This window comes from Pituophis catenifer, unplaced genomic scaffold (assembly GCF_029215685.1).
Source record: "Pituophis catenifer annectens isolate HBS135680 unplaced genomic scaffold, rPitCat1.0.hap2 SCAF_14, whole genome shotgun sequence".
NCBI lineage: Eukaryota > Metazoa > Chordata > Lepidosauria > Squamata > Colubridae > Pituophis > Pituophis catenifer.
In genome coordinates, this window is record NW_027256894.1 from 23,692,572 (window position 1) to 23,717,811 (window position 25,240).

At 53.7% G+C, this 25,240-nt stretch overlaps 1 protein-coding gene across 5 annotated transcripts in view; it reads left to right on the top strand.

The window, feature by feature from the left end:
• Nucleotides 1-1,375: 1,375 nt before the first annotated feature.
• The window catches only part of ALDH1A2 (aldehyde dehydrogenase 1 family member A2), a 28,657-nt gene continuing 4,792 nt past the window's right edge, over nucleotides 1,376-25,240 (top strand). The window contains exons 1-7 of one of the 5 annotated variants that reach the window (XM_070953320.1): nucleotides 1,376-1,492; nucleotides 15,295-15,399; nucleotides 15,675-15,815; nucleotides 18,950-19,079; nucleotides 20,926-20,987; nucleotides 22,312-22,440; nucleotides 22,535-22,648. In XM_070953320.1, coding sequence (XP_070809421.1) covers nucleotides 1,376-1,492; nucleotides 15,295-15,399; nucleotides 15,675-15,815; nucleotides 18,950-19,079; nucleotides 20,926-20,987; nucleotides 22,312-22,440; nucleotides 22,535-22,648 — 798 coding nt within the window. Of the gene's footprint in view, nucleotides 1,493-12,532; nucleotides 12,542-12,764; nucleotides 12,828-15,294; nucleotides 15,400-15,674; nucleotides 15,816-18,949; nucleotides 19,080-20,925; nucleotides 20,988-22,311; nucleotides 22,441-22,534; nucleotides 22,649-25,240 lie in introns of those variants that run through there. The other 4 variants (XM_070953323.1, XM_070953322.1, XM_070953321.1 and 1 more) reach the window with 4 other exon arrangements.

Consider the following 25,240-nt stretch of genomic DNA (forward strand, 5'->3'; position numbering starts at 1 on the left):
GCGTCCAGGTTCAGGAAAGGCCCGAGCCGGTGGCCCCCAAGACCTTCGGTTCGCTGGCAAGCGGGCACCCACCGCGAGCAAGAGCCTTCTATGGGGTGGGGACCACGAAGGAGAGTTTCTCTCTTTTCATGCAGGGAGCCGACAAACTCTGGGCTCCGCTTGGCGACTTTCAAGACAAAACGGCTCTCCTGGGGAAGAAGGCCGAGGCACTTCCCCGAGCCAGAGGGGACACGTTTGTTCCCTGAAGAAGGAGAGCGAATAGCAGGGCCCCTTCATCCCGATCCTGGCGCTGTCTGGGCCTTTGCCCCCACTGCCAAGAGGCCGCCCCTGCCCTTCTCCGTTGTCCCCCGCTGCCCGAGGCGCCTCCAAGCCGGCCCGCTGGCCCTGGGGGCCCAGCCCGCCTGGCTCAGGGTCAGGGGGCGTTCCTGCAAACTCGGGCAAGGATGTCTTTTCCTCTTTTGGGGGGGCAACAGAGGGAGAAAAGCTGATTTCACCTTTTTGTGCTTTTCTTCATCTGTGCTGTAGCTGTTCTCTTTGTTTTCAACCCACATTTGTTCCCAGGGGATCTTCCCATTTTACAGAGAGGAAACTGTGGCTGAATTCCTGAACTCCCTTGGTGGAGACGGCCAGGGTGGATCCGTACAAAGCTGCACCAGAGTTTTGCACAGCCACCACCTACATTGAGAGCGCAGTTCCATCCCTGGAGAGATTTTCTGGGTCTGACATCTCGATGACTCCCCCCCCCCGCAGCGAGTCCTTAATTAGATCCCTAAATTCCTCCTGGACGGCGTGTAGGGAGCCTCTTCCTCTTCTGCAGCCTCTGTTTCGAGACCGCCGGTCCCCGGCTGGCTTTCGGCCGCGCTGCATGGAAGACCGAGGTGCTAATTCTCCTTTCATTATCCCGGGGAAGCGTTCTCCTTTCCCTGCTCTCCTCCTCGTTCCGCCTCCCTGAGCCCCTGTTGCACCCTCCTCGCTCTCCCTTTCCTTCCACGCGGGCATCCGAGGAAGCCCAGGGACGTTGGCTGGACTTGACTGGCAGCCGGGAGAAGACCTGTTGCCTTTCGAGCCCCCTCCACGGGCGGGGCCGGTAGGGGGCCGAGGAACTCGTGTAAACGGAGAGCCTCCGTTCTAGGTAGGACGGTCCGGCCTCTTTGGCCCTGCCCTCGGGTCCTATAAGAAGCGGCTGCCTTCACACCTGCCTAGATGCGCTGAGGAGAGCAGCCGCGTCTTCAGCACTCATCTTGGAGGACGGGGAATAAAGTAGATAAAGTCCGCACCCCCCTCTCTCTTTCTCCCCCACCCCATCCGTCATCATCATCTTCAGCCAGATAACGGGGACAGAACTGTGCTGGAAAAGGCAGGAGCAGGAGAAGCGATGACTTCCAGCAAAATCGAGATGCCTGCTGGACTGAAGGCGGACCCGGCGGCCCTGATGGCTTCCCTGCACTTGCTGCCTTCGCCCACCCTCAACCTGGAAATCAAGCACACCAAAGTAAGTGGCCTTCCGTGCTTCTTTCCCGGAAAGCTTTGGAAACTAGGCAGCCCTTTGGATGCTGGCGAAGTGGAGCAGCCTCCAGAGGGATCTCCTCCTCTGCAGTTCCCCCCAGAGCTGCTCCAGAATCTGAGCACAAGAAGCTGATGGGTTACTGAACCAGAGAGGGAGACCCACACCATAATTTGCAAGAGAGAGAGAGAGAGAGAGAGAGAGAGAGAGAGAGAGAGAGAGAGAGAGAGAGAGAGAGAGAGAAGCTCCCTTTGCACTTTATGCTCCCAGCCTTCCTTTTAACTTACTTACCTCAGATTTCTCTTTTTTTCTAAGAATTTTTCTTTCTAAATATCAGTTGTTCCAGTTGAGTTTGGAGGAACTTATTCTTTCCTTGTCCAAACCTTGTTCTTTCCAACTAAAACCGCAAATGTTTTGTTTTGTTTTCTGTTTAAACCGATCAATAGACCCCTCGGCTTTTCCATTAGCATTCCTGGAGGAGATGCAATCCAATCAAGTTTGGCAAATTTGGGAAGAGTTCTCCTTTGCTGAGCTGCTGTGATATAAATAGTATAGGAAATAGGAAATAGTATAGTATAGTATAATATAATAGTTTAGTATAAATAGTATAATAGTATAGTATAAATAGTATAGGAAATAGGAAATAAATAGTAGAGACAGTTTGATCAGGGAAATGTTCATTTCTTGTTTTTCAACACTGGCAAGATTCATCTTTGTTTTATGTATTTATACATGAGGCAGACTTGGAATTTTTCAAAGATTGAGATAATTACCCCAAATTGAAGTTCTATTGGCCAGTTGAAGTTTGCAACTTTCTGGCTGTGAATTCCTGTTTATATTACTCAGTGGTGTTGGACATGAGCCTCTGGGAAGATTCTTTGCACAGGTTTCAGGGTGATTTCAACTGGGTGGAATTTTGCAAGAGATGCTCCTGCTAGACTAGATCATAGCCCAAGATCAAGCCTTCCTCGTACTCTAATCCTGAAATGCTTTAAAAGGAGATCCGGTGCTTCAAACTTGAAAAAATAATTGATCATACTTGAAGAGAGGTACCGAGCTGAAGATAGTATGGTTATATGGTGTGTTTTTATTCCCATTTACTGAATATAATTTTGCTCTCAAATTGAATTTCTGCATTTAGTTATTCATTTACAACTTCTTTTAAAAATTAAGAAATAGCTAGGCTAAGTAGATTTAAAAGCCTTTTTGTAGCCCTGCAGATCATTTGGATAAACTATCCACATTTATCTTAAAAATAAACCCTTCAGTTTGTTTGCAGTAATTTTTTTAACACCCGCTGTAAATCACTGATCAGATTCCAGGGAGGGGATGCACAGATTGTATCTGCAGTGAACTTTGCTAAAGCAGCTTGTAAGTCCTCTGGAGATCAGTGGGGTGTGGGGCTGTGGGTACACCTTCCCTTGGATGTCTACCACATTTGCTTATCCTTTTTTCTGAAATGGTCTAGGGTTTCCTGCCTGAACAGGGGGTTGGACTAGAAGACTTTCAAGGACCCTTCCAACTCTGTTATTCTTTCTATTTAACTGTTCATTTTACCTGGTGGGGCCAACATTAGTGCCCCCCTTCTTTTTTCACTGCTGACTCTTTGGCCGGAGCTCATAATCTCTCAGAGTGTCTTGAAGCATCTCTTCTTCTGACATCTTTCTTCCCATTGAAGTTTACAAATGGGCAAGGTGGTTGCCCAGGCATCTGGGTGGCAGAAAGGAGGTGGAGCTGCTGGTCCAGGCTTGTAGAGTGCCAGGCACCCTTTCTTGGGGGAGAGCTCTGCCCTCGGGCCCTCCACTTCAGGACTGAGGTTTCCGGCTGCCCACTTTGTGCAGGAGGAAGTCAAGGCTTCTGCTAATGCCTCTTGGGGCCGGCTGCAGGCAGGCTGGTGACCGGTGGCTGCACTACATATCCTAGTGTCCTCTCCTGTGGGTTGTTGGTCATGACAGATGGAGCACCTGGCATGATAGCTTAGCACATCTGGAGAGGCTCCTACAAGTGAGGCTATGTGAAGCCAGATGGGTAAGCATGGTAGAACCGGAAGAGGCAAATTTGTCACCTGGGTCTGTTTTAAGGGGCCCTTGAACTCTGGGGGCTTAGTAGAAATGGGGGTCGAGCTGGTGCCAAACCTCCAGAGGAGCGAGGTGTCCCAGGAGGAAGACCAAGCCCCTTGGCAGAGGATGGTCAGGCTGTCCTGGGATCATCCAAGCCGAGCCAGGTGAGAATCAAACTCTTTTCTTCCTGGGTGGTGCAGAGGCTATTTTTGGTTATGATAAATGGAACAGTTCTCTTCCAAACGTCCCCAGAGAGAATCTGAAGGGACATTTACAAAACAAAAGTGGGAAAGGATGAAAAAAGTGATTTGTTCCTTGATTCCCCACCCCCACCCTGTGTGTTTTCCTTGGGGTCCCTGCCTCTCTTCCCCAATCTTCCTTTCTCTCGGCTTCTCCTCCCTGGGCAGGCCTGACAAGTGATTTATAGCTAATAGGAGCCTTTAATCGAGTGTCCGGGCTCTCTGGCCAGACTTTCATCCAGGCCTGGATCGCCTTTCTCACTTTTTGGAAAGAAAAACAGTGAGGCAGAAAAGAGCCGACTGGCTTCCTTCAGGCGGTGGGCTCACTTCTCGCTCTGAAGTGACAACTTTTCTAAACAATCCTGTTCAGAAGCAGAGTTGGGAAGGGATCTCAAGTTCTATCCTCGGCATCTCAAAAACGTTCTGTGTGTGTGATTTCTCTTGCTGCTTCCATTGTAGAAGAAGGCAGGGAATCGATGTGAGTCTCTGTACTCTCCTAGCCAGCCAGGATAGGCAACATTCCCACACAGGGCTTGTGCGTCAGTCGGGAGCACCAGACCCCTCTGCTCCCCCTTGCCTTTTCAATGGGTTTTGTGCAGGACGCCCGTTAGGGAGAGTGAGAGTCTCCTTGGGAACTTCCGGGGCCCCTGAATCTTTTGTCCAGGGGCTGCTGGGCAGGAACTCTTTGCACAAGGCAGCCCCCTCGGATGCTCCTCTCCCACCCTCTGGCCTATCCCCCTGCCTGCCTGTGGGGCAGCAGCATTTGTTTCTCCATTTGTTCACCACAGGCGCATGCTATGGGCTGGGAGGTGGGAAGAAGATTCGGGAAATATTTTGGTAACTCTAGAAATGGTTTACATTGCCTAGAAGTCTGTGTTAAATAAACCCAGCCTGTCGAAAGAAAGGCCTTCTTGGTGACCCATCAGTCTTGAGCACATCAGCCGTGGGACAGCAGCTTTGCTGGGAGAGGTTGCCCAAAGATGAGGCCGCTTCTCCGTTGCAGCTGTGCAGCTCCTTCTCCTTCTGGGCTCTTGCCAGCCCAAACCTGGGGCAGGCAGATTAATTGGGGGTCAGTCCAATGGAGAAAGGCAACCATTTGAGGCTGGGGTGGCTCAGGATGGGGGGAGGCTCATGGATTGTGTGCTCCCCCTTTCAGAAGCACTTTGGGGCCCTGGACCCCATTTCCTTTTGTGCTCTTGAGTATTGCTGGGGTGGGGGGAGAGAAGGCTGCATCTGGACTATTTGCAAATGAATTTCAAGGATTTGGCTTGGCAATGCTTCCCAGGAAGTGTGCTTCAGGACATGCATGTGCTTGTTTGCAGAAAGCATAAGTGGGGAGGCGTAAACTATTTGGAGAAAAGCCCCTCTTCATAACCCAGGACTCCAGTGAATGGCAGGCAGAGGCAGAGGAGTCCTGGAGCTGCCCAGCAGATGGCAAGGGGCCCTTGAGCATGAAGCCAAGGCCTTGCCGGGGCATCAAAAGGCATTTCTGTCTGAGCTGTAGCTCTTTCTGGGGGGGTGGCTGTGCCTGCAGACCCCGCCTGTTTGGCTGAGACATTGCTCTTCTCTGCCCTAGAGCTCATCTCCCTGACTCTGCCAGCGGCTCTCTTGGGGTGGCACCTCACAGGCAGAAGGCCCAACTAGCCCTGGATCCCACTGGCCCTCGGGAGCAGAGGGGATGCGCTTGGCTGTCCCTCCAAAAGAGCTTTTGGCTTCCTTTGAATCCCACCTCGATCGTCAGCCTGGCTGCTCCCATTTCCCAGCCTGGGGGCACCTTTCACATCCATGCTGCCCTCCAAATGATCCTTCCTCCGGAGGGGCCCCTGAGGGTCTCAGGTACGATGAGGCAGGATGGCTGGCTGGGGTGAGAGGCTGCTCTTGTGGACTTTGGGGTGGGGGGAAGGCCGAAGGGATGAGCGCAGGCACGAAAATCCTGCTCCCTTTGCAAACCTGTTTCTAAATGGCAATGGTGGGGGTGGTTAGCACATCTGGCCTGGAGAATATTAACATTTTGTCCAGCTGTGATGGGGAGGCAGGACACATGGTTGCACCCCTTCCCCATGGTGGATCTGGGGAGTCAGCCAACTCTCCTTGGCAAGGGGGCCTGTGCATCCATCCACCCCCCCCCAGTATGGCTGCTGGGCCAGGCTTGGATAAACAGCCCCTCATCGGAAGACAAAGTGTGTTATGAAGGTTGAGACAGCCCTGTTGGTCTTCCGCCCACTCTGCGCTCAGGGTGAAGAAGCGCCAAGAGGGGTGGGCGGGGGGGGGGCTGCAGGACAGCCAGTGCCCCCCCCTGCTATGTAAACCCAGTTAATCACTTTCTGGAGCTCTGCTGGGAAGAGAAAGCACAAGCTCAGAGTGGGTGGTTTGCAGCGGGGGACATTTTGATGCTTTCGCTCTCGCACTGCAGGAGAGATGGAGTGGCAAGGTCAGGATGGTGCACAGGTCAAAAAAGTCAAGATGGCAGCTGCAACAGCAGGATTGAAGCCCCAAGTGCATTGCCTCAGCTGTGCTGCTGCTGCTGCCATCTTGGCTTCTTTTGCCCCTCAGACCCTCCCTGCTTGGCCTGCATGGGCTGAGGATGATGATTTATTGTAATCCCCTGTTTGCTGGCATACTATGAAGGGCTGGAACCCATCATCTTTAGTCCCAGGCCAGAAGTTCATCTCTTATTGGCTTTGGTTTGTTGAATTGGAGTCATTTTTCATTTGTTTTAGTTTGCAGTTTTATCTGTTTTATCTGTTTTTATGGATTTCTTATGGAGTCCCTTGAAGCTGTAATGAATGCAAATGATTAATTAAATATATGATGTGATTAATGGTCCTTGGGCCTAAACTGTGTCCTTCAGATTCCATTATTAAAGGGCACGATGGTTTCCTTGCTCTTCTTCCTCTGAGCAACTCATCCAGACAATTAATTATGATCCATGACTTTTCAAACACTGCAGGCTACTAGGATTGGCAGGACCCTGGGAGGGCATCCAGACCAACCCCACTTGTTGCAGCCACAACCCTCCTGACAGGCAGCCTGGTTCCACCAGCCAGGCGAGGCCAAGCTGGGCAGGCCAAGAGCAGGAGCGGCTGAGCTTTCACCCCGAGCTGGGTTCCCTGTCCAGCAGATGTCAGGAAGGGAAATCTCTCCTCACCAACAACCATTTTCTCTCCCTCTGCAAGAAAGGGCTGTAGCTCTAGTGCAGGCAGGACCATCCTCCCCATGCTCCCCAGCCAGCACGTGAGCAGTGAGGGAGGCCCTTGAGTGGAACAGCCACGTCCAGCTCTGTTTGTGCTGGCTGAGCTCCAAAGCCAGTCCAGTGTTTCTGCCTTTGTTCTAAGGATGGCTGGGGACATCCTGGGGATCTCCCCCCCCCTTCAGTTTGCTTCTTATGTTTGGCTGTGGAGAGGCTTTTTTGGGGGGGGGCTGGGGTGACTTCTGCTTTCATGCTGGTTCAATGGACTCCAATTTCCGAACTTCATGCAGGGAGTTTCAAATTTTGTTTCCTTTTTAAATTAAATCCACGCTCCTGCATTGTGGCGTGGTACCCCGGGAGCAGTAAGGCTGGCTGGCTGCCCCCCCCCTTCCTCAGCCTGCAAAAAGAAAGCCAAAATGTGAACCCGTTGCCATTCTTTGAATTGCTGGAATTGTCTGCCTTTGACAAATACCTTTCCTGGCCGAGGATGCCTCTTAATCGATGTTATTCTACAAAGAATAAACAGCAGCGCCACGAAAAAAAGCAGCGATCATGAAAAAGCCACTTCTGCTCCCTTTCCAATTTCTTTCCCTCCCTTCTGCCCGGGCCCTGCTTGGCCCCCTTCAGCAGGAGAAGAAAGGGAGGAGGACGCTGTCCGACACGCCAGGTGGAAATTGCTGCCAATAACTCAGCAGAATTGCGCAGGTGAGAGGCGAGGGGAAGGGCAGAAACCAAGGACAAGCAGGCCGGGTCAGCTGGCTCTGGCCTCGGCACATCGAGAGAGAAGCCGAGGTCCGGAGGAGGCAGTCCCTCGCCCGCCCGGCCCGGCCGTCTTCTGCCCAGGAGACTCCTACGCGCTTAGACAGTTGCGCTGACGGAAAGAGTGGAATTCCTCCCCCCTCCCGCCCCGATAGTTTATAGCCCGGAGTAGCGGGACGCGTCTTCTCCATCCATCCGCTGGGCTGGGGGGTGGGTGCCTCCCCCTTTCCCCCCTGCCTGAAATAATCCAGATCTCTCCGATCGGCCGTTCAAGCGTCTTTTGTTGGTTTCCTGGGTCTTTGCTCTCCTTTCTTGGAAGCAAAGGTGGCGTGGAGCCGGTCACAGGGACAGTGGTGAAAAGGGTCTGTCCAGGGACCAGCTACAATAGGACATCTGGCTTGGAAATAGGAACAATGCCTGCAGCTGAATTAGGGCAGGGAGGCGGGTTCTGAAAATGGGCATCCAAGTCGCAAGGCCAGGGCAGCCTGTCTCCACGCTGGCACGCTCCAGACCAAGGCCCTCAACTGGGGTGGCAGACTCAGCCTCCTGGCAGGGAGGTTTGGTGGAGTCAGAGCTCCCTGTTAGAGGAGAGCCTTTGGCCTTAGCCATCGTCTTGGCTGGCATCAGAGGAGATCTCCCTCCCGTCTTCTATCTTGCACGACCTTTAATGGCTGCTTTTACAGTCAGCCTTCTGAGGCTTCCATGGATGTTGCCAATTCGTTGCATTCTGGTGTTGCCTTTCCATAAAAGCTGTTTTATTTCTAATATATTTTTGCTGGGTTGTTACATTGAGAACCCCTCCAGAAGTCCTTTTCACAAGACCTGCTGTGGATGGGGGCCCCCAGAAGGTCAGCCATCCCACCCTTCTGGGAGGCAGAGGGGTGCAGCCTACAAGGGCTGGAGGGGGGTTGTTGGAACTGGCTCCCCCAGAGATGGAGTCCCTTCCCCCTCAATAGCCTCTTGGAGATTCTTAAAAATGAGCTTTTTCCGGACAGCTTCTGTGCATCTTTTGCTTTTTATTTTTACTGTTCTGCTGAGAATGGTTGTTAATTCATTTTTGTAGTTTAGTTTTTATATCCTTATAATTCAGTCTTACGAGGTAAGTTTTCATTTTTCTTTCTCATTTCTTGAACACTGCTGAGAGCCATGAAATTGTGGCAAGACATACATTTAATAAATAACTAAGCAGCAAAGTTGGAAGAAAATGTCCAAATGAAACAGCCCCCCATTAAGGAACGCTGTGTGGCTGGCTGGAGAACATGGCAGGATTTATCAGCCCAATATGCCTCAGACACAATCCCGGTTCTCGTGGCAAGACAAAGAACCCAGCTAGGGTCAACACAGCACCCAGGGTGCCTCCCTCCATGGCCCGCCCTGCCCTCTCGGATGGCACCAGCCTGGGCAACTTTCCCAGCTGCAGGAAAGCAGAGAAGGCTTTGGACCGCTAGATGAATATCAGATTAACTTTAGCTTGTTCTAGTCCGTCTCTGCCTGTGAAAAGTTGCTAGTTGCCTGGGTCCCTGCCAGAATCAAGAACATGCCCAGTGTTGGGCAGGAGAGAATGGAGGGCACCAGTGGCCCTGGGTTCATGGCTGGAAGAGCCACATGGGACACCCTGCTGGCCATTAATGTTTGTCAGGCTGTCCCGACTCAGGCGTTCAGGAAAGAGGGGGTTAGGTGCCCATTCGGATGGGCTACCTCATGGAAGAAAGGGCTACCACCAGTACTGATCACAGCCAGCTGTGATCTCACATGGCACTACGCCATGCCTCATGCAATGATGGTCTGTGGAGTAAGCCAGAATTGCCCTAGGTGCCTTTGGAAACAACAGCCAGGTTCCCATGTTGCGTTAAGCCAAAGCCAACAGTCAAGTGATGACTTGGGGGTGCTCTGAGTCCAGCACTCAGAAGAGGCTGGGGGGGGGTGTTGCCTGTGACTTCCTGGATGCTTTGGAGGGGGGCAAAATCTGGAGGAGGGAAGGAGCCTTTGGTTTCTGCAACAGGGGGGTGGATCACCTTTTGGAACCAGCGCTTGGCCGGATCCAGGGCTCTCCCCTGTGGCCCCCTCTTTGACCTGCCACTCTTGGCTGAGCCTCCACATCAGACAGAGCTGCAACAGCAGCCAGCCAGGAGGGAAAGCAAAAGGCTCTTCCTCTTCCTTGCTCCTGCTGTGCAGCTGCAGCCCCCTCCCCCCCCCCCCCTGAGGCTGCCTGCACAGTCCTGGGCCAGTAAGCCGCTAGGATGTTCTCCACAAGCTTGTGAGGAAAGTAGGGCAGCAGCTGCAAAGAAGAGGGCCAGGAGCTGCGGAACAGGCCACAGGCCTGTCTGGGCTCACCCGACATTCTTCCAGGGGGCGGGAGGGCTGATGGGGATGTCTGGTTCCAGCCACCGAGGTCCACATGAGAAAGCCGTCATCTTGAGGACGTGGGCATCCTTGGGGCTGCTAATGCCAGCCAGGCCAGGCCTGATGCGTACCCCGAGTTCTCAAGGATAAGAGGTGAAGGCTTGCTCTTCAGCCTTTGGCACACTGCCAAAGAGACACCCTGGAAACCGGCCACTCTGCAGGCTCAGAATGGCCTGAATTCAGGCAAGAGAAGATCCCAGATATATTGCAGCAGGAAAGAGGGATTTGGGGAAGTGCTGGGAGGGGTGGAAGAGGCCCTCCCTTCACGTGACTCCCAGAGTGCTCGGTCCCTATCACCAAAGGGATCACAGGTGGCCAGCGCTGAGGCCTCAGAGTCATGGAACAGCAAGTATCCCACCTGGGTGGATCCAAAGCCGCCCCGTCTCCGAGCTCCCTGCAATTCAATTCCAGCTGTTGGCTGCCACTGGCACCGAGGGCAATTGCAATGGAGAGACCCCTTCTGAACACTTCTGCAGCGCTGCCACCCGGGCCAAGCTCTCTGCAGAAACCCTTCTGTACCCAGAACATGCTTTTGCCCATCAAACGAAATCTTGGGGTGGGGGAAAATTGACATGTGCAACAGCAGTGGGTTCCACTTACCTTTGCTACTGGTTTGGAACCGGGAGTGCACAGGACACTTCTGCACATGCGCAGAGCGTCCATGATGATGTCCGGGCGGGTGGGTGGAACCTCCCGCCGCCACCACTACTGGTTTGCCCGAACCGGGGCCAAGCGGTAGAAACCACCCCCCCCCCCCCCCCGGTGTGCAAGCTTGACTTTTGCAGTCTCCTGGGAGGAGCGCTTGGCTGTGAGGGTGGCTTGGGCCAGGGCTGCCTTCTTTAGGACCGGCCTGGTCATAAGCCCCCCAGATAGGCTCGGCTTGGGAAAGCAGGAAAGAGGTGGGCTGGTTGACAGGGCAGGGCAGGGGTTGCACTGGGCCCCGGAAAGCCACTCAGCCGTTCTGTGGGCTGGGCCTCCCCAGGTCAGGGGGCTCTGCGCTTTGTCTCTGGCCTATCAGACCTGGAGTTTTTCACTTCATAACTGAGTCTTGCTGAACTGAGATCAAACAGGCAAGGTAGACGCTCAGCCGGTGATTTATCACGCCAAGGAGAAGCATCGGGCCAAAGGGGCCGGGAAGGATGGAGCCAGCGGCATTCCAGCCGTTCCTCATCTCTGTGGAGCGGAATTGGGGGCTTCCCCTCCCCATCTTTTTCCCATGGCCTTTCTTCGTTTTGCTTTTTAAGAGATAAATATTGAGAGAGATTGTGTCCTCCCTAAAACGATGAGGTGTTCTCTAGTAAAGAACAGCGTTTCCAGGAGCTGATTATTAACAGGAAGGCTAGAATTACTCTCTTCACCTAAAACAACACAGAGAGGCATAATTCAACCCCGTGTTACTGAAAAGGGGCCCAATCCACCAGGAAATTCTCCCAGCAGGGCCTGGTTGGTGTCAAGCTGCTCCCTGCAAGCAGTCATTGAATCCTAGGAGTTGAACGAGATCCATCTGATCAGCAACTGCTGGTGGGTTGGGGCCTGCCCTCCCTTCTTTTTCGAGGATGGATTCTTTCTCTGCCTCCCAAAAGTGGGGGTCCTGGAGTAATGTGCAGAAAGACCCTCCTTCCTTCCTTCCTTCCTTCCTTCCTTCCTTCCTTCCTTCCTTCCTTCCTTCCTTCCCTCTGACTCATCCCAAAGGGGCCCTTCCCTCCTTCTCTCGGCACTCCATCTCGTTCTCCATGACTCCCCATCGGGCTCTGCTCAAGCTACTCTCCCCTGCCCACCAGCCAGCCTCTCTGCCTCCCCTTCAACCCTGCGTCTCTGCTCAGAGGGATCCCCGGTTTTCAGGCTGGCATCTGCGCTTGCCATGCTGCAGGCAGACTTGGCTGCCTCAGACTGCTTGGCACCCCACTAGCTTATGTGGCCAATTTGCTGTTCAGTGTTCCCTGTGAGCCCCCTCCCCACAATTGGACAACTGAAAGACTAATGGTCAAATCAACCAGAGCGGAACTGTTGGGCTCAGCCCCACCCACTCTCAGGGGCCTCTTGGCAGAGAACAGCAGACAGATCTACACCTTTTGTGTCCTGTCCCCATGATGCTCATCCTATGGAAGAGGACTGGCCTAGGCAGTCCAACCACCTAAAGGGCCAAGCAATCTCAGGCAAGGGTCCCTGCCTTCCCCCTCGTGTATTCAAGGGCAAAAGCCCGGAAAGGACTGTCCTTCCTCCCAGGGGAAGGTGGACGACTACTTGGAGGGGGGATGTCACATTTCCCCTGTTTACCTGCACCCAGGATCTTCCCCTGCGTGGAAGTGGTCCCCGGTGGATCAGGGCAGCCACCAGGCCCAAAGCAGAGAAAGCATGGAGGCTCAGCCTTTGGAAGAGCACCAGGGTTTGTTTGCCCAGAATGAGGACAGGAAGACTGGAGCATGGCCAGAGGCACAAGTGCTGGCCCAGTGTCAGTGGGATTATGAAATACCTACCTAGGGAAATGCAAACTGCTGCATTTTTTGCGTGTTTTCAAAATTGTCCCGAAAAAGTACCGTTATGTACTCAGCTCCAGCCGCAGGAGGGACGCTTGGGGCCAAACAGCTGTGATTCCTCCAGAAGCGTCTCTGGCATTTGTGCCCTCCCCCCGCACTCCAGTTTTACAGGTTTGGCCTCAGAAACTCTCAGAGGCTCAAGCATCATATGAAAAGCGAAGCATTTTGATGGAACTGAAACTGTAACCAGCTACTAAATCAGTGCAACTAGGAAATTCTGATTCATCCAAAAACCGGATGAAACTGCCGGGGGGGGGGGGGAGCCTGTTATTAAGTGGATGCTGAAATCCCTTTCCTGTACAGAAAGGGGGAAATCCTTCTGGAATGTCAAGAAGCACAAGGACGGGGCTTACTAAAACCAGGGAAAAGCAAGGCCCGGGGAAGCACATTCAGTCTCCACTGCTGACCACAGGCCACGGCTCTGGTGGAAGTGGGTGGCTGGTTCAAGAGGCAGCCCAGTGACATCAGCCCCAGTGGCACGGAGAGGATCGCCCATCCCATGCAGTAGCATGGGAGTCTCCCAGCAAAGGAAATGGGAGCTGGACAGCGACTGGGAACTCCGGGGCCAAATGGATGGCAATCTCTGTCTCTCTTTGCAAAACTCTCCCTGTGAGAGAAAAGGCCCAGGTGAGTGCCAGAAGCATCCGGCTGCCTCTCTGAGCTCCAGGCCATAAAAAGAAGCCATTGCAAGGTGTTGCTCTTCTCTGGTTTGTCAAAAGGCCACTATGAAAAAGACTGGAAGATGTTTTTGCATTTGAAGTTCTTCCATTCTTCTTGAAAATTTCTCTACCCTTAAAAGTGGCCATAATTCCATTGACCTGTGGCTAAGAGAAGGACGATGGGCACCAGGTGGCATTTGCCCAGCAGATTGCAGCAGCTGAGGGGCAGGGGTTCAATCAGAGCCCATGGGGCAGAGTGATGCCCCCCCCCAATCTGACAGAACCAGCCTGCCCCCACGGTCAGTGCTCCGACCACATTGGATGACAGCACCCATGGCTAACTACTTCTCCCCTTCCCCTTGTCTTTTCACCCCAAGAGCCGTAACTCTGGGTTCAACCCAAAATACCCGTCTTAGCAACTCTTGGGAAACCTGGTTAATCAGTTACCGTCCATATATTCATCGACACGCACTGTGGCTTAAGGCTGAATTAAGCTGTAAAAATCCCCCAGCTGATTTATGACTGCGGCTAGCCTTAATTAACCCTGATTCCAGGGCAATTGTGCCGGCCGGAGAGCTTTCCCACTTGAGAAGGAACAATGCCCCCTCTGGGCGGTGCCAATCTGGGCATGATTTACAAAGGGGCCCTTTCTCCCTGAGGCTATCCCTTTCTTCCTCTGGGCTTAGGGAAGAGCTGTATATAATTCACTGATAGCAACGTTTGCTGTCAAATAGCTGCCTTGATTTAACGTTGTCCACTACAATGGTCGCCATAAATAAGAACAAAACAAACGAGTGGAACGAAAACCCCATTTGAGGCTTCGCAGGGATCCCTGTTTGCACAATGTGTCATCCTTGTCCGAGCTGGTGGCATTTTTACGAACTGGCCCTAATGAAAGTCAGATCAAATGTGCAGCTCTCAGCATTTAATCAACATCCATTGGAAGTTCTTAAAAGTCCTGGCAAAGCCTCATTTATCCTTGAAGAATCCACCAAGCAGGGAGGGGGCTTGTGGCGTGGCACTACCTGACACCAAATGCCTATAACTCCCCAAAAGTGAGTTATTTCAGCATGAGATCGGGCTTGTAAAGCCGCCAGCTGCTGAATTTCAGGACTTGAAACCTTTCCAAGAAGTTGGACGAGGTACTTTATATGGAGGAGAGAGTAAATATTCCCCCTTTACAGCCAAATTGAAGGCAGTCCGTTTACAGAATTGAGCTGGCAAAGGCTGAGTTTTGTTTATACAACATCGTGGGATAGGAAGAAGCGAATGTTAACCATTAACAGTAGCAATTCCTCCGCCACCTCTTCCTGCACTGCGAGACTCCAGACCCGGTCGGCCCCTTTTGTTGAGATGCAGACACCCGAGAGGCGCCCCTGCAACGCTCAGCAGCCTCGGATGGGGAAGGTCCCTGGGGGGCTTTCAGCCTACTTGTAGCCGGTTGCTTTTGGGAGCATCACCCCAAGAAAAGTGGGAGAACAGATGGGGGGCCTGATGGAAGGGCCCTAGTTTTGCCAAAACCGGAGGCACTCAATCCCCGTCCTCTAAACCAGGCACAGCCAGGGGGGTCTCTGTCAGTTGCACACAACAAAAAATGAGGCAGGCAGGAAGCCATTCTTTAGGGCAGCCTCTGTCCTGGCCCCCAGAAGGGAACCCTGAAACCAGGGAAAGCAGCCTCAGGAGAATTTCCCTACCTGGTGACCGTGGTGCAAGTGGAACTATGGCTTCCATGAGCCCCGTGGGAAAGTAATGGTGACCAGGGATGCTGGGAATTGTAGTCCTGAAAGGACTCAGGTGCAAGAAGGAGGCTGGGTGGGAAAGGCCTCTAGGAGAGAGAGGAGGAGGTTTTCCAGCACCCCAAAAGTGCCAGAAGAGGGAAGAGGAAGGGAACCTCTGCATTTTAGCCAAAATCAAAAAGGCCCATTTTTTTCTTGCCTTTTCAGATTTTTATCAACAATGAGTGGCAAAATTCGGAGAGTGGGAAAATATTCCCTGTATTTAATCCTGCAACAGGAGAACAGATCTGTGATGTGCAAGAAGCTGACAAGGTAAAGATAAGTAGCGTTTCTAGCCTGCCCTCGCATCTCCCTGCAATGGTCCTGTGAGGTAGGTCAATCTGAGAGAAAAATGGCCAGATGCCAATGGCCTAGCCGGCTCCATGGCCAGGGAAGAGTTGACATCCTGGTCTCCCCAAGCCCCCTGTGGGACTGCAGAAACCGCAGGTTGCTGCTTTCGGGGGGGGGGGGCTCTGGTTGCCAAGCAAGGGGGTGGCTCTTAGGTCGTCCTGAGCATCTCTGGCCCACCTGCTTCTCCCATTTGGCAGGCTGACACAGACAAGGCGGTGCAGGCTGCTCGGCTGGCCTTCTCCCTGGGCTCCGTGTGGCGGAGGATGGATGCCTCTGAACGAGGACGCCTCCTGGAAAAGCTGGCCGATCTGGTGGAGAGAGACCGGGCCCTCCTTGCCGTAAGTCGGGTGGGTGGGACATTGTGGGAGGAGGCCAAAAGCTACCGAAGGAAGCTGTCTTTCGAAATGCTTCTTCAACTCGAGCCATTGTACATTTTCGGGAGAGCACTGAGAGTAGCCACTGAGCTCCAGGGCAGAGTCAGCTGACAATGGTGCAAAAACCATCCTGGTCAACCCTGGGCAGCTCTGGGCTCCTCCCACCCAGGATGCCCAAGAGGCGCTGAGCTGCATGGTCCAGCCCACGGCAGTGGAGCACGTGGTGAGACCCGACACGGTGGCATGGCTAATGTTATTTTCCACATGTCAAGCGCTTTGAACTAAGCCAGCAAACATCTTAATTCCAGCTTTGTCAACACTTAAATCATCTTACCACCAGCATACGCTGTAAAATCACCACAGGGAGAAGGGAGGGGCTCAGCAAATCAGTCGGCCGTCTGCCGGTGGCTGGATTTGTGGTTCCTGAGCCAAACCTTTGTTGAATTTGTCCATCACAGATGCGGCTGCCGGCCCCACCGACAGGGAAACGGAGGAGCGGCGGCCCTCCTGTGCTTCAGCTGGATTTATGGCTCTCACCCAGCGGCTTCCACAGATGCATTTCCTCTGCCGCAACCTTCATGGGCAGATAATGGGGGCTCTTAAAAGTGATTTAAGCCATGGCAGCAAACGTTTTATGGGGCTCCTTAAGAGGAGTATGGGAATATCTCCTCAACCAGGGCCTGCGGCTTCTTTTGATTGGTTTGCAGCCTCGGTGGGGAAGGACACGGGAGCTATCTCGACTGCCAGAGGAGCCTTGGGCATTCTTCAGCAGCCGCTCGGCTCTCCCTGGAGGGACCATCCAGTTCCTCTTTGGGAGCTGCCACCTGGCAGCTGTTTGGTCCCAGCATCGAGAGGGCCGGAGGACATTTTGCCTTGTGCTGAGGCCAAAAGGCTAGTTTGAATGACCTGGGCAGGGCAGCTCTCAAAGAGGCTGAGTTGCACCTCCGGCCCTTGGGGCACCAGGACCAGAGTGCTTTTGGGGGGGTGGTCCCTACTTTTCAGGGGTACCTAGTCCCCCTGACTAGGTGGCTCAGTGGCTAAGACACTGAGTTTGTCAATCAGAAAGGTCGGCATTTCAGCGGTCCGAATCTCTACTACAGGTCTCCTGCATGAGCAGGGGGTTGGACTAGATGACCTCCAAGGTCCCTTCCAACTCTGTTACTGTTACATGCCAGAAAACTGCTGCCGGAATGGCTTTGAGGCAGTGGTGAAATCTAAGAATTTTCTCTACCGGTTCTGTGGGCGTGGCTTGGTGGGGGGGGGTTCCTGTGACTGAGTGGGTGTGGCCAACTTGACATCACTCAGAGCCATGCCCACTCAGTCACATGACTACCCCCCACCAAGCCACACCTACAGAACCCGGTAGGAATTTTTTTAAAATATCTATTTTCTATTCTAAAATCCTATTTTCCCCTGTTGCGAGATGCCTGCTGCTGCAGCCTCTTTTTCTTGGTGCGCCTGGAGGCACTTCTTGCGCCAAAAGATGCAGCACCTGCAGGCTTCTTGTAGCAAAACTTAGCAGAGCCACGCTCCCCTTCTTAAACATGCCGCTGCCATCGCCGCCCTGTTCCATGCGCCGGCCATGCATGCACACACACTTGCCTGCTGCCGCTGATGAAGGCAGACGGCGGTGGCACGGGGGTGCTCTGGGAGGGCAGGGTTAGGGTTAGGGTTATTCACATGTGCATGTGCTGCGCCGCCACTGTTCGCATTCTTCCTTCTTCCACCGCAAAATGAAAGCGAACGGAGGCGGTGCAGCACATGCACGTGCAGGCGGACATTTGCACACTGTGCAGCCATGCGGGGAGGGAGAGCAGCGGCCCCTTCCAAGTGCAGCGCACAGAGGTGAAGGCAGGCAAGGCGGCCCCAGCGCACCTGTTGCTGTGGAGGCGCAGCAATCGCTCAGCCAGGGTGGCCTCGGCGGGGGCTGCATTGACCTCTCCACCCACGCCATGTCTCGCTCCAGCTAGCTGTGGAACTATAAGTGCGGCAACCTGCTCTTCAGCAAGATGAAGGGCTACCCGCACTGGCCCGGCTGGGTAAGCGCTGCTGCCCAGGCCGAAGGGAAAGTGCCACGGGCTCTGCAGTAGTGCAGTCGGGCCTGGCCCTCTCCCCGTGCGGGGGGCTGCTGCCCCACCAGCTGGCATTGACTTCCACGCCTCTCACTCCAGTTCTTTGCTGGCGGGAAGCGGTGCCACGGCCAAGCCTCCTTCCCCCGGAGTACCAGACTCCACGGACCGAGTTTCCAGAGTGGCATCAGCAGTGAAAGAGAGCAGGCTGCTGCCGCCCCTCTCAGCCCCAGCATAGCATCTGCATTTCCACCAAGGGCCTCCTACCCACCCACTGGCCGGGCTGGATGCCGACCTCAGAAGGCAAGCAGGTGTGGGGGATTGCTGGGAAGGCCACATGGAAGGCAGGCAAGCATGGCAGGGCTGCAGAGAAGGGAATAGGCTGCTAGCTCCCTTCTTCCTTCCCCGTGGCCCTGACATGCTTGCCTGCCTTTCACATGGCCTTCCGCTTGCCTGCCTTCACAAGCTGGCCATGGGGACACTGGGAAGGCTGAGTGGAAGGCAGGGAAGCATGGCAGGGCTGCAGGCCGAGCAGAGACTGGGCACCTGGGAGACTAGATCGGGGGGCATGATCAGCCAGTGGTTGCTACCAGTTTGGCGAACCAGGCCAAATGTCCCCTACCGGTTCTCTCGAACCGGTCCGAACCGGTAGGATTTCACCCCTGTGGAAAAAGACAGTGCCCTCCCCCCATCCAGCACAGAACTGGCCGCGGTGCAATGCACAGTGAAGGCTGTGTGTCCTAAGCAGCCCCCTTAGCAATGTCTCAGGATTTTGACCTTGCAAGTGGGGTCTCCAGATAAATCACACCGACGTCCCACCTGGCCTTGACCTGAATTACTTCTTGTTAGGCCTCTGGCAGCTTTCTGCTGTTAGACGGATTGGCAGTTCTGGGAAGCTCTGTGCCACCTCTCTTCATGTGCACTAGACACTGAGGGCATGCTGGCTTGTCCTGCCAGACACTCCTCACAGCTCTTTCTGTTACCAAACTGAAAACTAAGCCTTGATTCTTGCTCCTCTTGGCCTTCCAGACCATGGAGTCGCTGAACAGTGGGAAGCCCTTCCTCCAAGCCTTCTACGTTGACCTTCACGGCGTCATCAAGACCTTGAGGTATTTCGCCGGTTGGTCAGACAAGATTCACGGATTGACCATCCCGGTGGGTAAGTTAGAATCTGCCCTGCGTTCGTTCTGTGGCATATCTCCAGTGCCAGGCGGGGGCACCTGCAGGGAGCAGCTGTCTTCTGACTCCTCCACCCCAACTATTTTTCCTCCTCTGAGCCCAAAGATCCATTCTTCCTTAAATTCAGAGCTGGGCCTTTAGCACCTTCGCCATTTCAAGATCCAGCAGCATCTCCAAATGGAGACTGGTCACCTGTGAGTGGACGCAGGGCAGTCCTCCACTAGAGGGATCCCTTTCACGTCCCTGGTCTTCCTGCAGACCCATTGTTCTCTGGGGCAGAATGTGCTTGTTGGGCTGTGTTTAGCACCCAGGCTGATCCCCCCAGCCATCACCACCTTCCCCTGAGCGGAGAAGGCTGCTGAAACACAGCCAGATGAGAACCATAAAGGGCCTGATGCTTTCCTGCCCCAGTTTAAAGCAGGATCCTTTTAATTTCAGTGGTTTTATGGAAACAGTAAAACTTTCAGCATTGCCTGCTCAGTTTCCACCCAGGAGGGCAATTTGCAGCCGCAGAAAGATCAACATTTGGGCAAAGCGGTCTGTTTTTGTCAAACACTGTTACTCGGCCTCACTGACACCCATTTTATAGTGCATATCAGGTGGGCATGCAAGGTACAGAGAAGACGGCCGACTTTAATCTCCCTCTCCCCAGAAACCCTTCTGCCTGAGGGGAGGCTATTAAGTTGGTCCCTTAAACTGCAAATCCTGAGAGTGAGGAAAATGTGCCCCCAAAGGCTGCCTTGAGCTCTGGAAGTCCTGGCAGGTTGGCACAGCAGAGAAAATGGTTCCTTGAGAGCTGCTTCTCCTGGCTTGGGCTTCCCAAATGGGGTTGTTCAGAAAATGTTCAAGTCCCAAACATCCCTTGGCAGTGAGGCAGCCCCTTCCCCAAAAACAGCTGGCTGCAGCTGCACTGCCTGGTATGGCCTGCCCAGAGCTGATGCCTCCAGATGTCTCTGGCTGCTGACTGGCCTACCCAACAGGAGGATGGGGAGGGGGTTCCGTCTCCTTTTATCTCCTCTGGGTCTTTTCCTAATTAGCCTCCCCTTCCCTCTGTGGGGTGGAAGCTTTCCGTATCTGCTCTGGCTTCACTCCCTTTTTGCTGATAACTGGCCAGTCTTTATGTGGCTCTTTGGAATGCCTTGAAAACATCACTACTCACCAAAGCAGACCCCAGCTGGCAAGGCAGATCCTCTTCCCTCCAGCCCCCTCCCCAAATTGTTCAGTGGAAGGAGTGGGAAATATGTCAAGGCAGAAAAGGCCCCGTGGCCTCCCTTGATCTAGATGACCCTGGGGGGTGCTGTGCCCGGCATCACCCAGATCGATTGCAGCCTTCTGCAAGGCAAGCGATGTCTGGCACTGCCAGGCCTCTCTGCCAGGTCCTGCTTGGTTGGCCTTTGAGCAAAAACACGCCTGGTGGGCACTTGGTCGGATCCGCCCTTCCAAACTGAGCCTTCCCAGGCAGGCCCCATTCAAAGCAGAATAGCCAGGAAGTCCACAGAACCAGCCCGCAGGTCAGGGGCTTTGGCTCGCCCCTCCCGAAGGCAAAGTCCCTGGTGGTCGGGTCACCAGCTGGGTGGTGGGCTGTGGCCCACGGAGCAGATGGAGCCCCTGAAGGGGAGAAATGGTCAGGGAAGGGCTCGTTTCTGCCAGAGGATGGGAGCACCTGGGCTTCGTGGCTGGCCGTGCGATGCCCCCCAGCGTACCTCTGGTACCACGTGCGCCCGCACACACACACAGACACACAGGCCGGCAGGCTGTGCTGTGCGTCTCCCTCCAGCTGCTCCTCTTGGGGTGCTGGTGAGAGTAAGCAGGCCCCTCTCTTCCAGACGGAGATTATTTCACCTTTACGAGGCATGAGCCCATCGGGGTGTGTGGACAGATCATCCCGGTGAGTCTCTCCGCTGCACCTCGTATTTATTTTCATTGGAATCGGCTCCCTTGAAGGGGCTTCAGCCTGGGTGTGTTTCTCATTAGGGGCGGCCGGGCCGGGGGAGAGGCAGGGGAAACTCACTGCAGGCGGATTCGTAGCCGTCAGTCGCCCTTCCACGGCTTATTTGCACATCTTAATAGAGTTTTAGAGCAGCGTTATTAGGGGAGCCTCCAGCCTCAGAATTCCCAGGACCAGAGTGAGTAAAGCCAAACAATCCAGCAGCCTTTGGTGGCTGTTGGCCAAGAGAGACTCACACAGGGAGGTGGAAGGGAAGGAAGGAGGGAAGGAAAGAAGGAAGGAAGGAAGGAAGGAAGGAAGGAAGGAAGGAAGGAGAAAGAAAGAAAGAAAGAAAGAAAGAAAGAAAAAGAAAGAAAGAAAGAAAGAAAGAAAGAAAGAAAGAAAGAAAGAAAGAAAGAAAGAAAGAAAGAAAGAAAGAAAGAAAACAGACACCCTCGTGGAGGCATTTCACCCTTTGTCTTCAACAGGTCCAAAATGTTGGGGCACCCAGCAAGGAGGCAGTGGGTGCCATTCCTTGTGCCTTCTTTCCTGAAACAGCCGAGGACAACTAGCCCAGGGGGCCTGGAGGGTCTGTTGAGCAGTGCAGCTGAAGGGTCACTCTTCCCCCTCAGCTGGCAGCCAGCCCCTTCCTCCCCTTTGGACACCAAGCAAAACCGCAGCACCTCAGCTTTCTGCTTTTGGCAGGAAGGGTGCTGAAAAGTCTCACAATGGAGCAGGGCTCCCAAAGGGCCCTTTGTGCCAGCCTCCCTGTGCCAGTTTGTGTGGCATTTGCTCCCCCTCCCCCTATTTCTTGCAGGAATTGGCAACAAAATGCTTCTTCTGGGAAAATTCTTTTAATTTAATCTTAATTTTTGGGCCAAAATTTATATATATTTTTAAATGTTTTAATATTTGTATTCTATGTTTTTTATCTTGGCTGTACACCGCCCTGAGTCCTCAGGGAGAAGGGCGGTATATAAATTGGAAATTAAATTAAATTAAATTAAATTAAAAGTCATTCCATGTGTCCACATCGCTCTGCTCAAGGTGCACTCAGGCTGAGACACAGCGCAGAGTTGGTTGAGGGCCATGGGGCAATCAATGGGGCAGGATCACAGAATTGATTTGCATGCCCCTCTGTCACCTGTGACCATATAAAAGGAGAGAGAATTTTGCTGCAAGGATAAGGACAAAGCCAATCCCTCCAGTCAACCGATCCAGGATCTTTTTCTTGATTCAAATGATGTGCTGATTAACTCACAACAAAAGTGTTTTGCTTGCACAGTGGAACTTCCCCCTCCTGATGTTTGCGTGGAAGATCGCACCAGCCCTTTGCTGTGGCAACACGGTGGTCCTCAAGCCGGCTGAGCAAACCCCACTCACTGCCCTCCACCTGGGCACCCTCATTAAGGAGGTAAGGAGCCCCCAGCACGTGCATGGCCCCGGGCCCCTGATCTCCACGGCTTTCGCTCAGCTGTGCTCTTTCTCCCTCCCCCCTTCCTTGACAGGCGGGGTTTCCTCCAGGCGTGGTCAACATTTTGCCAGGATTTGGACCCACGGTGGGGGCGGCCATTGCTTCGCACACAGGGATTGATAAAATCGCCTTCACGGGTTCCACAGAGGTAAGAGTGGGTGCTGTGGGGGGGGGAGAAGAGAGCATCACCCCATCCCTTGCACTGGCATTAAGGGACCTAAGCTTTCAGGAACCCCCATGCCAAGAAGGGACCAGGTGCCAGACAGCTAGTGTTGTGGCTGGTACTCAGCGCCTTTCCAGTAATGGCACCCCCTCTTCCCATCATTTCTCAGATCTTGTGTAATTCCTTCCTCCCTGCTCCAGGGGTCTGTGTCCCAGCCTCACCCCCTCAGGGCACCTTCAATGACTCCTGCAGGTTATGAGGGAGGGGCTTCCCCCTTCCCTTCGCGCTCCCTTAGAGTCTGAGGGAACTGACTGTCAGGTTTCCTAGTGAATTTGGTGAACGGCTCCGGCCTGTGTTTGGTTAAGGAGACTCCTGCACAGGCTGCTACTGACTTACTGTGGGAAGGAAACACAGAAAGGTTCAGTTTCAGAACTGCCAATTGCAGCCAAAATAAATGTTCCCTGTCATTTCAGAGGGCTTTCATTTTTAATAGGCATTTAAAATTAAATTGGATTTTGCCCAAATTCGGTATTTGCTTTGAAAAGCTGGTAGCAGGAAGTAAAAAGCATTGCAGGATGAAAAAAAGCCATTCTCTAAGAACCTAAAGCAGGAGCAGCTGGAATATTTTAATCCAACTTGAGTGTAAACTGCTTCATGTTGGTTTTGATTTCCTGTCCTGTGGAATTCTTGGAGCAGCAGGTCAGCCGAGTCCCTTCCAGAGATGTTTGGAGATACGTTCCTTGGCCTGCTGAGCCCCGAGAAGCCTCCTTGCTTCCCCACAATCCCTTGCGAGGGCTCTTGTTCTGCTCCTGGCTACCCGAGAAACTCAGCTCCAGCAACCCCCACTTTCGGCCGAGAAGTAGACAGAACAGCTTTTGGCTCAGGCCCACTGATGTATTAAAAGACGCGGCCAGTGGTGAAATCCTGCCAGTTCGCACCAGTTTGGGCGAACTGGTAGTGATAAAAGCTACTGGTTCGGCGAACCGGTAGTAAAAGCAGGATGTCCTGCTTTGTAGCGAATCTAAATAGCGCGGCACAGCTGTTTCCCCCCCTCACTGCTCTACTTACCTTGTTAAGCCTCCTTTTTCTGTGCGCAGTGTGCGTTTGGTGCACACTGCGCATGCGCACACACAGTGTATTTGGTGTGCACTGCACATGTGCATGCACGCAGCGTGCATTTGGCGTGTACCACGCATGCACGGGCAGCGAACAGATGGTAAACCGCGGAGGATTTCACCCCTGGACGCAGGGTCTGCAGCTCTGCAATGGTCTTGGATCCCTCCTGGAGAATGCTTGTTGGTCCTCAGGGCTGGCGGGCAAGAGGAAGTGCTCTGAAGCAAACTTTCCAGCCCCCTGCAGCCCCTTCCCCTCTTTTCTTTTTCTCACCTGTAACAAGAGCCGTTCTTGATGCACTGCTCAAGCGTGGAACCCTTTGCCACCAAAGCTCTTTCCCCAGAATCCTTGGACTGCATAGGAAGAGACACTCGGCTGGCACAGCTTCTGTCCTGGCAGGGCTGGAAATCAAGGCGGCGCTTATTCTTCAGCCGTGCTCCTGGACTCTCTGCAGGAGAGAAAAAGGTTAGAAAAAGGTGCCGCCAAATTCAGGAGTTTTTTGATGAAAACAGGATCTCTGCCCAGGCTGGTAACTGGGAGGCATCCAGCAGTTAAGGTTTGCAGCTTCACCCAAGGTGATACTGAGCGACGCTCAGTCCGCCTGGGATGGACACAGGTTTGGCTCGGCCTTTCCAGGATCCCAGGCACCATTCCTCTTCCTCCCACTTGGGCACCAGAATGGATGTTCCTCCTGGGATCCTTTGATGTGCCCGCTTCGAGCCCCCTCCCCTGTGCAGGGCTCACCTCCCACAGGTGGAGGGCTAGCGGCCCATGAGCCTCTCACGGCCAGGGACCATCTTCCCCAAACTCCCTGGTCATGGGTCACTTCCCACACAGTCCCCCCCCATCGCCAGCTTTTCATCTATGGCTCATTAGAGATGGCGCTGCAAAGCAGGCGCAATGTGGCCCTTGTTTTTCCCAAAGTTGTGCCTGACCCCCAGGCATCAGAAGTGGGGAAATGAGCAAAACAGCCCTCCTTCAAGGCCCTCCCTTCTCCGCCAAAGGGATGGTTACTGCCAGCCTCTCCTTTTCCTTCTGTGGCCGGCTTCTTCTGCAAAGCAGCATTCGGATAAGCTGGGCATGGGGGAGGCAGGAGGCTCCCACTTCTCTCTTCCCTTTCCATCGGTCCCCCCAGCTGCCCCTCTGAGGGTGGCTCCTTTGATCTTTCTCCTTCAGCTGCTTGGCACCATTGCCATTTCAGAGATGCGCCCCTCCCCCTTTCCCTGGGCCACCAATGGAATCAGGCTGCAAGGTTGGGGGCCAGGCTGGGGCTGTGGACCAAGCGGGTCTGTCCCAAGTCAGCCTTGCTCTGCATGCCCCATATTGGTGCATCTGTGGGTCATTTCCATGCCCCCCCCCGGACTGGAGTGCCTTCTGCTTCGTTTCTACTGCTGAGCCAAAAAGTAGAGGGGTGTTCATTGCCAAGGAGGCAAAAAGCAAAAGACAAAACCTTTTTGGGTTGTA